This window comes from Pituophis catenifer, unplaced genomic scaffold (assembly GCF_029215685.1).
Source record: "Pituophis catenifer annectens isolate HBS135680 unplaced genomic scaffold, rPitCat1.0.hap2 SCAF_1, whole genome shotgun sequence".
NCBI lineage: Eukaryota > Metazoa > Chordata > Lepidosauria > Squamata > Colubridae > Pituophis > Pituophis catenifer.
The window spans coordinates 350,783,559-350,801,940 of NW_027256881.1; the positions used below are offsets into that span (position 1 = coordinate 350,783,559).

Genomic DNA, 18,382 nt, shown 5'->3' on the forward strand with positions numbered 1-18,382 from the left:
ATGGATCCCCAAATAACCCGGGCCTAAGCCATATAGGGCCTTATAGGTAATCACCAGCACCTTGAATCTCACTCGGAGGGCAACCGGCAACCAGTACAAGTCGCTAGGAGAGGTATAACATGGGAGTGTCAAGATAATCCCATCACAACCCGCACGGCCGCATTCTGCACCAGCTGAAGCCTCCGAGTGGTCTTCAAGGGCAGTCCCATGTAGAGGGCATTGCCGTAGTCAATATGGAAGGTGACAAGCGTGTGAGTAACCATGCGTAGGGCATCTAGGTCCAAATAGGGGCGCAACTGGCGCACCAGGCGAACCTGGGCGAATGCTCCCTTGGTTATGGCCATTACATGATCTTCCAAGTTTAGCCGCAAGTCCAGGAGGACACCCAAGTTGCACGCCCTGTCTACAGGGGGCAACACCTCATCCCCTATGACCAAAGATGGGATCTCTTGATCGGACCAAGATGCTGGTACCCACAGCCACTCGGTCTTAGTAAGGTTGAGCCAAAGCCTGTTCCTCCCCATCCAGATCCGCACCGCTTCCAGGCAATGAGACATCATGTCGAGGGCATCGCTGGGTTGGTTTGGGATGGATATAAAAAGCTGGGTATCATCAGCATACTGATGATACCTCACCCCAAAACCCTGGATGATCTCACCCAGTGGCTTCATATAGATGTTGAACAAAAGAGGAGAGAAGACCAACCCCTGGGGCACCCCACAAGTGAGGGGCCTCGGGGACGACCTCTGTCCCCCAGCCAACACCACCTGCAAACGTTCTGAGAGGTAGGAGGAGAACCACCATAAAACAGTGCCTCCCACTCCCAACCCCTAGAGGCGTCGCAGCAAGATACCATGGTCGATGGTATTGAAAGCCGCCAAGAGATCTAATAGGACCAGGACAGAGGATTAACCTCTGTCTCGGGCCCTCCAGATATTATCCACCAGCGCGACCAATGCCGTCTCCATACTGTACCTGGGCCTGAAACCCGATTGGTACGGATCCAGGTACTCCGCTTCATCCAGGGCCAATGGGAGTTGACGTGCCACCACGCTCTCAACAACCTTCACAACAAAGCAAAGGTTGGAGACAGGACGAAAGTTGTTTAAAATAGCTGGGTCCAAAGCAGGTTTCATGAGGAGGGGCCTCACCACCGCCTCTTTCAAGGTGGTATGGAAGCTTCCCTCACCCAAGGATGCATTAATCACTGCCTGGATCCAGCCTCGTGTAACCTCCTGAGCCGAATAAACGAGCCAGGAGGGACACGGGTCCAATACTGTTGTTGGAAGCATGGACCATCCCATGGGAGGCATGGCCCATCCTGAGCCTCCTGCGAGAAGCCAACCTGACCCTGGGCGAACTGGTTGTTAAATCCCTGCACCCCACTATCAAAGGGTTCTGGGCACTGCACTGCAATGGAGGAAAGGGAAATGGAGCAGCCAGCACAAGGGGAGGAGGAGGAGCAGTGAAAGAGGCCTCCTTCCCTCACTCTGGGTGTTCCCTTTCCTGTTTCTCCATTGCAGCCCAGGGCCACGGAGCTTGCCCCACCCACCACCACCCAGATGCCCTCGCTTCTCTGAAGCGTTTCTTTGCCTACCTGATTTCCAGCTCTGTCGCATTTCTCTCTTGCGTTTCTCACCATTGTGTGCAGAGAAACAAGTTTGTGGGACTAAAAAAAATTACTCAATCAATTCCAACTTCATGAGAGCTTTTTTCATGAGAAGATGGAATTGATTTATTGAACTTTTGTTTTCTTTAGTCCCACACACTATTGTTTCCCTGCACACAATGGTGAGAAACGTGACGGAGCTGGAAATCAAGTAGGCAAAGCAATGTTTCGGGGAAGTGAGGGCATCTGGGCGGTGGTGAGGCAAGTTCTTCGGCCCACAAAAACCTCGTCTTTGGCGTCCGACCCCGCAAAGCAGAGAAAGAGTTGCCAGGAAGAAGCCAGTCAGGCTGGGAGTTGCAAATTCTTTCTCCCCTGCCCCAGTCCTCCTCACCTGCCACCCCCAAATTGCATCAGTAAAGGTGGCTGGTGGCTAAGTGAGGGTCAGGAAGCTCTGCCATGCCCAGTGAGGGGGGAAGAAAGGGCAAGAGGAGCCTTGTCTCTCTCCATGTGACCCACTGAAAGGAAGCGGCAGTCTGACCACTTCCCTTCCTCACCCTCTCCAGTGCTGGAAACCAACTGTCAGCGACAGGCCCACCTGCCCATTTATCTGTCTCACTCTTTGCGTTTCTGGGCTCACCCAGTGCCACAGTCCACCATGCAGGCCTGGAAGGGCGCACCTATGACATGACGATGGGCAGCAGCAGCAGTGGCTGGACATGCTCGGATAAATGATCTATAAACTCATGCAGGGGATGTAGAGCATGCCCAGGAAGCAGATGCAGGCCAAGAGGGCAGCCTTACTCAGGTGCAGCAATGGTGGCAGCTCTGGAGACATCTGTGGGGGAGGAGGAAAAGGAGGAGGAGGGGTGCTGAGACGGGCCCATGGAGAGAGGGAGGGCTCACCTGCAAGCCACCACCCATGAAGAGGCTGCCCAAGTAGCCACTCAGCCTCCTTGCAGAGATGGGAAGCATAAATGAATCTCAAAGTCATCAGGCCATGATCTGACCAGGACAAACGGGAACAGGATAGCTCCCCCTCAGATCCCATTGGAAGTGGCCAAGGCTCAGAAGGACCATGCAGCAGAGTCTGGGGTATAATCCTCAGTTCCCTTTGGAACCCCATTAGTCACTAAGAGTGGACTGGTCAAAGAGATCCAGCCTCCCTGCAGAGAGGAGCAGCAGAAAAGAATCTCAAAGTCATCAGGCCATGATCTGGCCAGGACAAAGATGACAAGGACAGCTCCTCCTCAGATCAGGTTGGAAGTGGTCAGTTTTGAGCTGAGCCAAGAATGATGGTGGCCATGTTGAGATGCCTCTAAGGCCTGCCCCAGGGATGGCAAATGGACATCGCTCAAGACCATAAGGTCTGGGGACCCCACAGTCAACTGAGAAATGCCCTCCAGAGGCTCAGACAGGGAGGTTTCCCTGCAGCAGGAAGGCTGGTACAGTGGCAATGATTCCTACTGGTTCAGTAGGAAAAGAATTTCAGACCTGGCAATTTGGGGAGCAGCACCCCAAAAGACCCAAAGAGACACCCAGATGACAATTGCTACCCTTAGGCTACAGCAACAGAAGTTTGCAAGTCTTGCCAAAAAAAATTGCAGTTAATATCCTGAGATACTTCCTCAAACTCCATTTCTGCCTCGTGCCATTTTTGGCAAGTAGCACTCCTATGATCTGACCCAACTAGGGCATAAGCCAAAATCCATCTTGTGTGCAGGGGTCACTTTCATGTATGTCAACTACACAACTTCCCCATGACTCCATCTGCTCTGGGAATTACGAGACACAAAGATGTTTTTCATTCTGCTGCATGAAGAGAAGCTGTTGCTAAGGGGATAGACACTGGCTCTTCCTTGCAATTATCAGAAGAACAGTCATTCTTCATGCATCCCCTGTGGATTTCAGACACAAAGATCTTCCAGGATAAAACCTGCTTTAAAAATATCTCTGAGTTCTCCAGCTGGGGGGAGGAGGCAGAATGTGTCACCTTAGCCTGCCTTGCAGAGAGCTCACTCCTGGGTTTGAAGAGACTCACATGCCTTTGTTTCCTCTTTGGTCACAGCCCAAACACAGGTAAAAAGAAGCATTTTTGATATAAATTTCTCTTGATGCCATCCAGGTGGCAGAGGTGGTGTCTGCTCTGCTAACGTTCCAGTGAGATTTCAAGAGCAACCTTCATATCAGTTTCTGCATAAACCTCGATTTCTATCCTAGGAGGGAAGGTGATAAGAATGACCAGGCAGGAGTCATGCAACTTCTGATGATGCTGATGCTCTTCTGGCTCCTGGCTCCAACTACAGCAAAGAGGCTGCAAACCATCTGTGAGCTCAGAGATTATATCGATTTAGATGGAATCTTCTACAGGCCTGGTGATCTCATTATTGGTGGGAATTTGCCCTTCGGAGACATATACCCGTCTGATGTCCAAGAGTTTAATACAGTGAATCATAATCCCGCTATTAGGTAAGTTTCAGCTGGATGTGAAACATGCAGATAATTATTCTCTTTGCTTGACATTCAGGGCCTTTTTTTCAAAAAAAAAATACTTCTACTATTTGTACTGTCCTGGTGTAGTTCACATTTTGTGCTTTTCTCCATAAAGTAGCAAGCTCTTCAAATAGGTTGGAATTCTCAATCGCTTCACCAGGAAGATGATAAACAACAAAAATAAAGAAGGAAGCTGTGCTGTCTTAATGAATTAGTCAAATTATTATATTTATCTCCCCAGTAAATTCTGGTAGAAAATACAAATAAAAACTCAGCACTCTTCAAGTGTTCAGGAGTTACAAAGATTCCTCTCAGTGCTGGAATCAGCATTTCTCATGAATAATGGCCTTCAGTAAATCTCTGAGGTGACCCCACTGTAGTTCTGTGCTCATCAATCTTTACCACACCTGAAGAAGCTGCTCAAGGAGAGACCTTAAATAATTACATTACAAAAGGAGCAGTTGGAAAGGATTACAGCCACTGCAGCAGAGTGAATATGGCAGGGATGATAGAGAGTATAAAACAGTCCATAATACCTATGGAAAGGGTTGTCTCCTTTCTCACAAAGTCATCCAAGTTTAGCCAAGGGAAATCCTTTGAAAGAAACCCAACCCCAATGAAATTTGGGAGTTTCGGCCCCCAAAATTCCCCCCAAACAGTAAAGCAAGTTCTACAGCCAGGCACAAGATTTCCTGTAATATTTGCCAATGTTTTGCTCACTACAGACCCATCACCAGTTACTACCAGCAGTTCTTTGCACTGATGTTTGCTGTCTCTGAGGTCAATAAGGATTTTCTTCTGCTCCCCAACATCACCCTTGGCTTCCACATCTATGCACATTTCCAGACTGGGGTACTTATTTCCTTAAACAGCCTCTCCATGCTCTCCTCACAAGACCATGTGGTTCCAGGTTACAAATGTGACCAGCAGGACACTCTGCTCTCCGTCATTGGTGATCTGAGTGCCATATTCTCAAGGCAGATGGCCTCCATCTTCAGCATCTTCAAGGTCCCACAGGTAAGAGAGCTCCACTGGATACAATATGGATAATTCAAAGATGAAAACACACACATAAGCCAAGAGGAAATTAAAGGTAGTTTGGGGGAGGCACATCATGAGCCTCTGACTCTCTGTTTATTCTTCATAAAATGGTAGCCATCATTTTAGTGACATTTATTTCCTGTATCAGGTTGTTGGGTTCTTCTCTTGTCTTCTGACATATCACAATCAGTCAAGATGTGTAAGTGGTGGCTCTCCCTAAGAAGGGAAGGAGATGAAGCTTGCCAGGTTGACTGATGGAGCAAAATCCACACAATGGTGACTCCTAAAGTTGCCCTAAGACTTTACTTTGTCTTTGAAAGATGAATCTCATTGTTTTTCAGCTCGGTGTTGGCTTTGAGTTCTCTCAGGAAGAGAGAAGGTTTTATCCTTCCTTCTTCTGGATTAATCCCAAGGAATCTCCTCAGTATGTGGGTTTAGTGCAGCTGCTCCTTTATTTCCAGTGGAACTGGGTTGGTCTTATGGCCCCTCAAGATGACAGGGGAGAACGTTTCATTTCAATTCTGACGCCAATGCTCCAGGAGAAGGAGATCTGCCTGGTGTTCACTGAAAGTTTAAAAATAGATGATCTTCAGATTAGAATAGAGAAAATGCTTCTCAAGTTACAGACTTGGATAAAAACTGAAGTGATTATTCTGTTTGGAAACTATGGTTGTACTTACACTGTACAGACACTTTTAGCTTGCCATGAAACGTTGAGCAACAGAACATTGCAGAATGTTTGGATCTTAACTTCCCATTGGAAACTTAGTCTGGAGGAATCTGAAAAAACATTTCTAAAGCCTTTCCATGGAATCCTGCATTTCAGGGACCACACCCGGGATGTTTCAGAATTCAGCCATTTCCTCCTGTCTTTAGACCCCTTGAGCCCCCAAGGAGATGTCTTTCCCCCAGAACTGTGGGAATCTGTCTTTCATTGCACACTCCACAAACCAGGCAATATCACTCCAAAGGGGGGAAAACAATGTACAGGAAAGGAGAATTTGCAGAATCTGCCAGATTACGTTTTTGAAATAAGCATGACAGGTGAAAGTTACAAGATCTACAATGCCATTTATGCTGTGGCACACGCTTTACATGCAATGTTTGCATCCAGAGCCCAACCGACCATGATGAGGCTTGGAAAGAGGATCTCAAATCTCCAGTCATGGCAGGTAATTTCTGTGGCTTCCTTAGAGAGGAAGCTTCCCATATGCATTCCTTCAATTACTGATTAAATATCTTCTGGTTATTATATCAATGCATATTCAAAACAATTATTAGAAAAATGTGAATTAAGAATAATGTTTTGTTGGAAGAGTTTGGGGGGGGGAAGAGATGGAAACAAAGGAGCTGTCCATAAGACCCGTTGTTGTTGTTTTAAAATAATTTTTATTAAACAATTTTGTCTTTAAAAACAACTTAAAAAACAACCACAAATACATAAAAACAAACAAAGCAAACAATATATGCCATCTAAATTTATTTTACAGCTTTCTGTATTGGCATATGTATTTTGCTTTTGTGGTTCTCTATTCTATCATATCTATTTACTTCTTGATAGTAGTATAATATCATTACATCAATGTATATATTAACCCATATAGTAGTATTCATTATTCTTGTCTACCGACTTATATTTATTTATATTCACATCTCTTTGTTTAATGTTTTTCAATTACTCCAATTTAGGTTTCATCAGTACTAAGATAAACATTTCCTGTTTTGGTTTCTATTTTCAAACCAACTATACATGTTATTCCATACTTCATAATAGTCCGAATCATCCCTCTCTTTTAGCTCCATAGTCATTTTATCCATTTCTGTGCATTCAAGAATTTTTCTAATTGCTATTTTGTCTGAAGGTAAATTATTTTGTTTCCAGTTTTGTGCAAATATGATTCTTGCTGCAGTGAGTATGTGTAGTGTGATGTATTGAAGTTTTTTGTTCATTTTCGAGTCCAGTATTCCTAATAAAAATAGTTCTGGTTTCAAATCTTTTTTTTTTTTTTGGTCTTAATTTCTTCCAGCCATTTTTGAATTTTGCACCAATATTTCCTTGTGATGGGGCACGTCCACCACATGTGATGGAATGTTCAAAATTTGTGGTTACATCTCTAGCATTTGGGGGATAAATTTGGGTACATTTTGGCCAATCTCATAGAGGGCAAATGCCATCTATAAATCATTTTATAGAGGTTTTCTTTGTAGGGGACTGCTGTTGTAAATTTATAGTTCCTTGTCCATAGTTTGTCCCACTGTTCTAATTCTTCCTGTCCTCTACCATCCCCTGGAGTCCATTTAAGCTCATGCCTCCTGCTTCAGTGACTCCATCCAGCCACCCCATTCTCTGTCGTCCCCTTCTTCTTTTGCCCTCAATCCTTCCCAGCATTAGGCTCTTATCCAGTGACTCCTTCCTTCTCATTAGGTGGCCAAAGTATTTCAGTTTCATCTTCAGGATCTTGCCTTCTAAAGAGCAGTCAGGGTTGATCTCCTCTAGGACTCCCTGGTTTGATTGCCTTGCAGTCCAAGGGACTTGCAGGAGTCTTCCCAGCACCAGAGTTCAAAGGCCTCCATTCTCTGGTGCTCAGCCTTTCTTATGGTCCAACTTTCACAGCCACACATTGCAACTGGGAAAAAGATAGCCTTGACTATACGCACTTTTGGTGGCAGGGTAATGTTTCTGCTTTTTAGTAAGCTATCTAGATTTGCCACAGCTTTCCTCCCCAGGAGCAAGCATCTTTTAATTTCTTGGCTGCAGTCCCCATCTACGGTGATCTTGGAGCACAGGAAAATAAAATCTGTCACTACCTCCATTTCTTCTCCATCTATTTGACAAGAATTGAGAGGGCTGGATGCCATGATCTTAGTTTTGTTAATGTTCAGTTTCAAGCCAATTTTTGCACTCTCTTCCTTCACCCACATCAAGAAGCTCTGTGGTTCCTCTTTACTTTCTGCCATTAGAGTGGTATCTTCTATATATCTCAGTTTGTTGATATTTCTCCCAGCAATCTTAATTCCATCTTGTGATTCATCTAGCCCTGCCTTTCTCATGATCTGCTCTGCATATAAGTTAAATAGACAGCCTTTCCTAACTCCTTTCTCAATTTTGAACCAATTGGTGGTTCCATGACCAGTTCTCACTGTTGTTTCTTGACCCGCATATAGGTTTCTCAAGAGGCAAATAAGATGGTCTGGCACTCCCATATTTTAAAGAACTTGCCACAATTTGTTGTGATCCACACAATCAAAGGCTTTAGCATAGTCAATGAAGCAGAAGTAGATGTTTTTCTGGAACTCCCTAACTGAATCTCCTCGATCCAGCGTATGTTGGCAATTTGATCTCTAGTTCCTCTGCCTCTTTGAAATCCTGCTTGTACTTCTGGTAGTTCTCGATCCACTTACTGCTGGAGTCTAGCTTGTAGGATTTTGAGCAGAACTTTACTAGCATGTGAAATGAGTGCAATGGTGTGGTAGTTTGAACCTTCTTTGGCATTGCCCTTCTTTGGCATTGGAATGTAAACTGACTTTTTCCAATCCTGTGGCCACTGTTGAGTTTTCCAAATTTGCTGACAAATTGAGTGTAGCACTTTGACTGCATCCTCTTTTAAGATTTTGAATAGCTCAGCTGGAATATTGTCACCTCCACTATCTTGTTGTTGCTCAGATTTTCTAAGGCCCATTTGACTTCACATTCCAGGGTCTCTGGCTCGAGGTCAATGACCAGCCCATTGTGGTTATCAGGGACGTTAAGCTTCTTCTTGTATAGTTCCTCTGTATAATTTTGCCACCTCTTCTTAAACTCTTCGGCCTGTGTTAGGTCCCTGCCATTTTGGTCCTTTATCATGCCCATCTTTGCATGAAACTTTCCCTTCATATCTCCAATTTTCTTGAAGAGATCTCTGTTCTTCCCAATTCTTTTTTTTTATTATTCTATTTCTTTGTACTGTTCATTTAAGAAGGCATTCTTATCTCTTCTAGCTATTCTCTGGAATTCTGCATTCAATTGGGTGTATCTTTCTCTTTCTCCCTTGCCTGTCAGGGTTCCAAGTAACACCCCCAATGAATGAAAACTCCAAGGCTTGAGTTTCCTCAAAATTGCATTTAATTAGAGATGTCATATTGGGACATCTGGGAAAACTCGAATCTGAAAGTTTCCAAGTTTTCTCCACCCAAAGAAAAGTTCAAGTTCCTGCCCAGCACCCCCAAGAGTCCATCACATGGTCCAATCAAACATTGTTCCAACCGGAGATGCCTCTCAGTTCCAGCCTTCGAGGTGCAGGGCAAGTTGTCCTTGACTTCTTGAGAAAGGAATGTTATTATTACTATACATCACCCATATTCCATACAATCCCCCCTCCCAATTTCCCACAGTAGTAAATGTAGCAGGTCTGAAGGCCTAATACAAAAGATGGCTTCCAGGCCTGACATTGCCTTTCGCTTCCCTTCTTTCTTCAGCCACTTATAAAGCTTCCTCAGAGAACCATTTTCCTTTCTTGAATTTCTTTTTCTTAGGGATGGTTTGAGTTGCTACCTCTTCTGCAATGTTGCCAACCTCTGTCCATAGACCTTCAGGCATTCTTTCTACCAGATCTAATTCCTTAAATCTATTTGTCACCTCTACTGTATCAGGGATATGATTTAGTTCATTCCTGAGTAGCCTAGTGCTTTCCCCTACTTTCTTCAATTTAAGCCTAAATTTTGCAAGGAGAAGCTCATGATCTGAGCCACAGTCAGCTCCTGGTCTTGTTTTTACTGACTGTAAAGAGCTTCTCTATCTTTGGCTGCAGAGCACATAGTCAATTTGATTTCTGTGTTGACTGTCTGGTGATGTCCATGTGTAGAGTCATCTCTTGGGTTGTTGGAAAGGAGTGTTTGCTATGACCATCCTATTTTCTTGACAAAATTCCATCAGCCTGTGCCCTGATTCATTTTGTACTCCAAGGCCAAACTTGCCTGTTATTCCAGTTATCTTTTGGCTTCCTATTTTAGCATTCCAATCCCCTATGATAATAAGTGTCAGGGAGATGATTAATCCCATCCTGGCTCTGGGATAATCGCACCTTAATTAAGAGGGGGCGGATCGTGGCCATTCCTTGTTGCGTACTTTAAGAAAACAAACCCGAAGAATAAAGAATAAAAGTTCACGTAGTTCAGGTTCAGGCTCCTGCATCTCTGTGAAAAGTTCCTTTCTGTAGGTAACATGCAATGCTGCACCACTGTCCAAAGTCCACAGGAGTCGTCTGTCGTACTCTGAATGAGGTTGTGGATCATTGGCTAAAGCCAATGTGGCAAGTGGAGCTTGTGGATCATGCCTGGGACCACGACAACCTTGTCTTCTGCCTCTGCCTCCTCTGGAATCTGTTCCTCTGGGCTGGTACGAGACGGGAGCTGGAACTCGTTGGGGACAATCCCGGGTGGCATGTCCCATACGATCATAAATGTAGCATCTTGGCATCCTTGGAACGAAGGCTCTTCCTCGGAAGGGACGCCTCGCTGGAGCTCTTGATGCGGGTGGTCCTCTCAAATGTGGCGTGGCTAACATGAGTGCTTCTTCTTCAATTAAAAGTCTGCACACATGGTCCACTGTGCGTTGAGCAATAGGCACTTGGTTAATCTTTGTAATGGCATCTTTCCATTCATTATTCAATGAGTTAATAATAATGCTGATCATTTGAATATCATCAATATTATAGCCTCTTTCTCTCAATTCTGTTCTGATTCCTTTCAGTTTGGTTAAATGTCCTCCAGGTTTCAATCTCGAACCATGGAACTCAGACATGAGTAAACATGAAGATTCAAGTGAAACAGGCCTGTAGCAATTTTCCAATTGGGCCCAAATTTGTTGGGCTGTTGCATTAGGCGGAAAGGTGACCTGCAGTTCAGTATCCATGGACATCAATAATGTTGTGCAAGCTCTAGTCTCTAAGTCTCTTATTGCAGGAGTCCATGGCTGAGCAGGAGGATAAAAACATCATACAGTGAGTGCCTTCTCTGCGAAGTAACAATCCAATCTCACTGACCCAGGCCTTATAATTCTGTCCTGTCATCTTTAATTTGGACTCACCAGCTAGTGGATCAACAGAAAATGCCTGGTGAGGAACATGCATTTGGTATGCTGGCTGTGCTGGTAAAAATACCTGTGGTATTTGTTGTGCTTGCTGTGGACCGGCTGAAGGCACTTGTGCGTGCGCTTGTGGCTGAGGCTGCTGCTGCTGCATATGAGCTGCAATATTAGCATGACCTGCTGGAGACGCAGTCATTTGCCTTTGCTGCATTGCTGTTCCATCTAAAAGGACACCAGCACCACCAGGGGGTGCTGAAGTTTGGGCCTGTGGAGACACTTATGGCGTTGCAGCCTGAATATCTGAATAAGTTAAGGACATGTTTGCTAAAATCTGTTGCAATACTTCAAAATGTCCATGTAGACTACGTTGCCTTTCAGCTTTCTCTAGTAAATTACTTTGGCCAGCAGATGGTGCTGCACCTTTAGTTTCGGGCAGCTCAGATAATTTCTGTGCCTTCGTGGCATATGTAATCTCAGAAGGGAGGACTTTGTGTGACGTGTGCACTGCTCTCTGTTCTGATTGGCCTGACACAAAATCCACCAGAGGGAGTGTTTTTGGCTCTGAAGAAGAAGGAGCCAAAATGGTGCTTTTAGAGATTTTAAAGTCACTAGACTGTCTCTCATCTCGCTCAAGCATAGATAAATCCATTTGTGCCTGGGATAGCTCATTTTCATAAAATTTTATATGGTTACGATAGGCTTTTATAGCTTTCTCATGCTGGGTGAGCTCAGAGCTTTGAGGAGAATAATGAATTATTTCTCTCTCTGCGTGGGAGGAAATATGCTCGGCAGTTTGTGAAAACTTTGGCCTTGCATCAAGCGTTACAAATTCAGAAGGTTCTGGGAGGACTTTTTTAGAGCTTGCAAATTCAGAAGAAAATGCTACTGACCTCAGTTGTAGCTCATTATCTTCAAAAGCAATTTTTCTCTTATCTCCCTTCGTTTCTTCTCCCACGGCTTCTTGTTCTGGTCGTGTGGCTGAAGCAAGGGGCTGGAAGTCTGAAAAGTTCTTTTCTGGAAGTTCTTTCTGCCACCTCTTCATTGGAAAGATCAATCAAATCATTTACGAAGAGTGGTCTTAGTTTCATTTTGCCTTTTTTCTTCTTCTTCGGCATCTTAGTAGGCAATTTAATTAGCGTTCCTCAGTCGCAAATCAATCATCTAGCTAATCTAGCCTAGAGGTCTTATCAAAGTAACAAGCAAGGAAAAAAGCCATAATTTTAACCATCCTCTGCTACCAGGTGTCAGGGCGATGATTAATCCCATCCTGGCTCTGGAATAATTGCACCTTAATTAAGAGGGGGCGGATCGTGGCCATTCCTTGTTGCATACTTTAAGAAAACAAACCCGAAGAAATATCTTCTAAGAAAACTCATTTATTTGTTATAAAGAAAATAAAAAACATCTCACTAGCTAAGTAATTACATCTTGGCAAAGCTCGCTCCTGCCGGACCTATCTGGCAGGAGAACAAAGGAAGAAGTGTGTAAAGGAATGTGGGTGGATGGACATGCGTAGTAGCATCAGAGATAAGGATTCTTGGCAAACTACGGAAAGTCTTATAGTTCAAAAATAGAGCTCAGCTGGTAAATAAAAAAATGCAGTGAAAGGTGGAAAGGTGAGTGTAAGGTATTCTACTGAAGAAAATGGAGCAGAAGAAAATGCTACTTGGAGCAGTGTAATGAATCAGACTCCTTTCTTCATTTTGTATGGCTACAAGCCCGATCTTCAAGATGAAGGAACCAAAATGGCGCTTGTAGAGATTTTAAAGTCACTAGACTGTCTCTCATCTTGCTCAAGCATAGATAAATCCATTTGTGCCTGGGATAGCTCATGTTCATAAAATTTTATATGGTTATGATAGGTTTTTATAGCTTTCTCATGCTGGGTGAGCTCAGAGCTTCGAGGAGAATAATGAATTATTTCTCTCTCTGCATGGGAGGAAATATGCTCGGCAGTTTGTGAAAACTTTGGCCTTGCACCAAGCGTTACAAATTCAGAAGGTTCTGGGAGGACTTTTTTAGAGCTTGCAAATTCAGAAGAAAATGCTACTTGGAGCAGAAGGTGACCTTCTGCTACAAGTAGGCACAGTGAGTGCCTTCTCTGTGAAATAACAATTCAATCTCACTGACCCAGGCCTTATAATTCTGTTCTGACATCTTTAATTTTGAATCACCAGCTAGTGGAGCAACAGAAAATGCCTGGTGAGGAACATGCATTTGGTATGCTGGCTGTGCCGGTAAAAATACCTGTGGTATTTGCTGTGCTTGCTGTTGACCGGCTGAAGGCACTTGTGCGTGCGCTTGTGGCTGCTGCTGCTGCTGCATTTGAGCTGCAAAATTAGCATGACATCATTTTTTGGTGTTAATTCTATAAGGTGCTGTAGGACTTCATAGAACCAGTCAACTTCATCCTCTTCAGCACCAGTGGTTGGGGCATAGACTTGGACTGCTGTGATGTTGAATGGGTTGCCTTGAATTCAAACTGAGATCATTCTGTCATTTTGGAGATTGAATCCCAGTATTGCTTTTCCTACTCTTTTATTGATTATGAAGGCTACTCCATTTCTTTGAGGGATTCTTGCCCACAGTAGTATACCTGATGGTCATCTGAATTAAATTCACCCATTCCTGTCCATTTTAGTTCACTGATTACTAAGATGTCGATATTCAGTCTTGTCATCTCTTGTTTGACCATGTCCAGCTTGTCTTGATTGGATGGATCTTACATTCCAGGTTCCTATGGAGTACAGATATTTACAGCATTGGACTTTGCTTTCACTATCAGATACATCCACAGTTGAGCATCCTTTTGGGTTTGGCCCAGGGGTGAAATGTTCCCAGTTCGGACCGGATCACCTGATCCAGTAGCAATGGCCGCGGGTAGTTCGGAGAACCGGTAGGAAAAATCCCTGCACACCCCCCTCCCCATACCCAGCTGAACGGTCATCAGAGGCTGGTTTTTTTACTTTTAAAAGCATTTTTTCTGCAACCTTTTTTTGTAGAAAAAATTGTTTTAAAAGTAAGGGAAAAAAAGTTGGCCACGCCCACCCAGTCACATTACCTGCCCACCAAGCCACGCCCACAGAACCGGTAGTAACAAATTTTACATTTCACCACTGCTTTGGCCCAGTCACTTCTGTTGTCACCCAGGCCCACATAGTTAATATTAAATACAAAACAGTTCCAAAAAACGAACAGATTTTATTAAAATAGCTGAGAATTAACTCATTCTCAGCGTATAATCAATTAAATTGAAAGTAAAGTTCTCAAAACACCATTCTTCAGTTTATCTCTGACCTTGGGATAATTAGGCAAACTGCCAAATGCATTTCTTGGCAACAGTTCAGGAACCGAAGATGCTGACAAGAAAGAAATACATCCAAACACGAAGCAAATTTCTCAACAGTTGTTTTCCGGCAAAGGGGCCAAGAGCCATTGCTGGTCTTTTAAGCCTCATGAGAGGGGCCAATCATCTCTTGGCCCTACTCCCAAGTCGTCCTCTCTGCTTTAGCTCCTCCTGCCTTCTGGCAGTTCTTCTCATACATGCACTAGGAACAGGCTCCTCCTGTTCCTCTGCCTCTCTACTGTCAGCCTCTGGAGGCTCTGAAGTCTGTGCATCACTCCCGATGGCCCTGGCTCCATCTCTGCCTCTGACACAGAGCCCTCATCCAGGCCTTCCCCAGCCTCCAGGACTGGCCCATGTTCTTCCTCAGCCTCATCACTGTCCGACTCCACTGCCAGTTCCGCAGGCTGCTGGTGGACCACAACAGCTTGATTCTTTCTGGCACTACTAGGACTAGCCCTCTGCTCTTCCCCAATAACATATTGGACACCTTCTGACCTGAGAGGCTCATCTTCCAGCGTCATATATTTTTGCCTTTTGGTACTACCAAAAGGGGGTTTTCATGGCAAAGATACTAGAATGGGTTGCCATTTCCTTCTCCAGTGGGTCACGTTTTGTCAGAGCTCTCTATGATGACCTCTCCATCTTGGGTGACCCTGCATGGCATAGCTCATAGCTTCATTGAGCTACACAAGCCCCTTCACCACAACACGGCAGTAATCCATAAAGAGGGCCATAACCGTAGCTCTAACTAAATACTCCTATTTCTAAACGTCTCTTTTATTTCAGATTCTTGCCTATTTGAGGAATGTGCAGTTCAACAACAGTGCTGGAGATGAGGTCTCCTTTTCAGAAGATGGACTGGAATCTGCTCGTTATGATCTTTTGAATTGGATTCTCCTCCCCAATCGATCCTTTGTTCCCATAAAAGTTGGGCAAGTAAATCCTAAAGCTCCCCCAGGCCAAGATTTCACCATTAACTCTGATGGAATCATCTGGGGCACAAAGGTGAGCTGCAAGGAAATGTTGTAAGTTCAGGGAAAGAGTCATTCTCTTCCTGAGATGCAGAACATCTTTCTAACTTGAAAAATGATCAATTGAATCAGAAATTATTGCATTTGGTGAAAAATCTGCTTTGCACACAACACCTTTGAGGTCTAATTTATGCCATTCCACAAACAATTAGACTTGGAATTGACTTCTGCTTGAAACACAGGATGCAATTAAAAAGAAGCAACAGAATCACTTCCTCTCAGTTGTATCCTGACAGTTCTTTCTTTTAGAAATTCTCTTGTCACAAGAGTTCACAAGACTTCCTCTGCAGGCTGAGTCTCCAGTTTCAATCTCCCACATTCATGGGTGTATCTGGAATGCCACTGGCCTGAATCCCTCAGGACTGTTCTTGATGTCTGATAGACAGTGGCAATATGTTTCTTTAGAAGAGAATCTGAACATAGAAGAAGGAATAAGGAAGGGAAATAGGATTGGGGAAAAGAATAAATGCAGCAGGTTCATTGCTCAGGCCATCTCAAGTATTTCTTTTTTCTCTTTCAGAAGGTGCCCTTTGCCAGGTGTGGCATGAAGAGGTGCCATGCAGGAGAGAGGAGAAGAGTTCCAGAGGGAAAGCAGGTTTGCTGCTACCATTGTGAGGCTTGTCCAGAAGGGACCTTTTCTAATCAAACAGGTAAACAGGACTTCAAATATAGATCTTCCAGGATCAAAGAAGACATTCATTAAGTCATTTTTGTCATTTTAAGAAGATTGACATGAAACCATATTTTTCAGCAAAAGCTTTCAGTTCACAGATATAAACTGCCCTGGCCACAGAGGCACCTTTCCCGATCCTCAGCAGTTCCATGCAGGATAGCTTTAGGGCAGAATTTATGAATGTCCAACTTGGATTTCCACTCCTACTCTAACCTCCTATTGGAAAAAGCGCCTTCCACTCTTTCGTGAGGAAGTGGGGTGTGTGGTCCAAGCTTTAATTTTTATTATTTATATTATGCTTCTTCTGTCACCACTATCAACCTCTGAGTTAATAGACCTGCCAGGGAAAGAGGACATTCATCCTGGAAATGCACAGTGGAAATGGAAATGCACAGTGAAAGGACAGCTGGAACTGGATAAATCCTTGTCTCTGGCTAATCCATTCTCAGGATCATCATAAACAAAGGATTATTTGCTCTTTTTAATTCCCCATAAATAGCATAGGGGACATTTTATTTATTTATTTATTTATTTATTTATTTATTTATTTATTTATTTATTTATTTATTTATTTATTTATTTATTAAGCTTATATGCCGCCCTCTCTCTGGAAGGACTCAGGGCGGCTCACAGCAATAAAAACAGATAAAATCAATATTAAGTGTTAAAAACCATTAAAACTCCCCTTAAAAACCCCTTCAGTCCAATCCAGCCTTGCGGAATAACCATGTCTTAAGGTCACGGTGGAAAAAGCGCAGGTCAGGGGCCACCCGGAGCTCCAGGAGGACATTACTCCCTTTGTAGGTAGGTCAACAGCAAAATGGCAACACTCATATCATTTATGTGGGAGGAATAATCTGCATGGTACTTGCTGAAGGAATCCTTAGACAAAGACTTTTGATTTCAGATGCAGGTCGCTGTGAACCCTGCCCAGAAGACCAATTTCCCAACACAGACAAGGACCAATGCATTGCCAAGATGATCCACTTCCTTTCCTATCAAGACACCCTGGGATACACCTTAGTTTCTCTTGCTCTTTTTCTCTCAGTAATCACTTCTGCAGTCCTGGTGATTTTCTATAAACATCATGACACACCAATTGTCAAGGCCAACAACCGAGATCTCACCTACATCCTCTTGGTCTCCCTCTTGTTCTGCTTCCTCTGCTCCTTCCTTTTCATTGGTCAACCTGGGAAGGTCACCTGTCTTATACGACAATCTGCCTTTGCCATTCTCTTTTCTCTTGCAGTTTCCTCTGTGTTGGCAAAGACTGTTATGGTGGTTCTGGCCTTCATGGCCACCAAGCCAGGCAACAGGACAAGGAAACTCTTAGGAAAACCACTGACCAACTCCATTGTCATAGCCTGTCCCCTGATCCAAGCACTTCTTTGTGCCACCTGGCTGGGAACCTCTCCTCCATTTCCCAGCTGTGACTTTCACTCCTTGTTTGGAGAAATCATCTTGGAATGCAAGGAAGGCTCAGCTTTAATGTTTTACATTATCCTTGCCTACTTAGGTTTTTTGGCCTTCATCAGTTTCACAGTGGCCTTTCTAGCTAGGAAATTGCCTGATAGTTTTAATGAAGCCAAGTTCATTACTTTTAGCATGCTGGTCTTTTGCAGTGTTTGGATCTCCTTCCTCCCCACCTACCTGAGCACCAAAGGGAAATTCATGATGGCTGTGGAGATTTTCTCCATTTTGGCCTCTGGAGCTGCTCTCTTGGCTTGTATCTTTTTCCCCAAATGCTACATTATTCTAATGAGGCCGGATCTGAATTGTAGAGAAAATATAGTAAGAAACAAGAATTTCTAACTAATGCAAAGGCAAATATAAATGCCTCATTTATATTTGTCTTTCAGGCATGTTTAGAATCTGATTTTTTTAAAAAAAAAAGTTGACAAGAAGGAGGAACATGTCCATTAAAAAATTCCTTCTCATGTGCTGCAATTGGTTACATGTCCGGTCCCATAGATTTCTATTGGGATGCTGCCATTCTGGTGGGAAGGGGACGCTTGGGGAGGGGGTTGTGCAGGGTTTCATTTGCATTGCTTTGCTGTACCTTGTGGGAAAAAGGGAGTGGGGAAGGAATGTGCCTTAGGTCATTTTAGGGCGGGGGAAGGAATGTGCT

The 18,382-nt window shown here is 44.0% G+C and overlaps 1 protein-coding gene across 1 annotated transcript; it reads left to right on the forward strand.

The window, feature by feature from the left end:
• The first annotated feature begins 675 nt into the window (after positions 1–675).
• On the forward strand, positions 676–18,066 carry LOC139312945 (vomeronasal type-2 receptor 26-like). The gene is made up of 6 exons (XM_070938177.1): positions 676–785; positions 3,827–4,075; positions 4,825–5,116; positions 15,337–15,486; positions 16,102–16,231; positions 17,162–18,066. The coding sequence occupies exons 1-6, from the start codon at positions 676–678 to the stop codon at positions 18,064–18,066; spliced, it is 1,836 nt and encodes a 611-aa protein (XP_070794278.1).
• Positions 18,067–18,382: the final 316 nt, after the last annotated feature.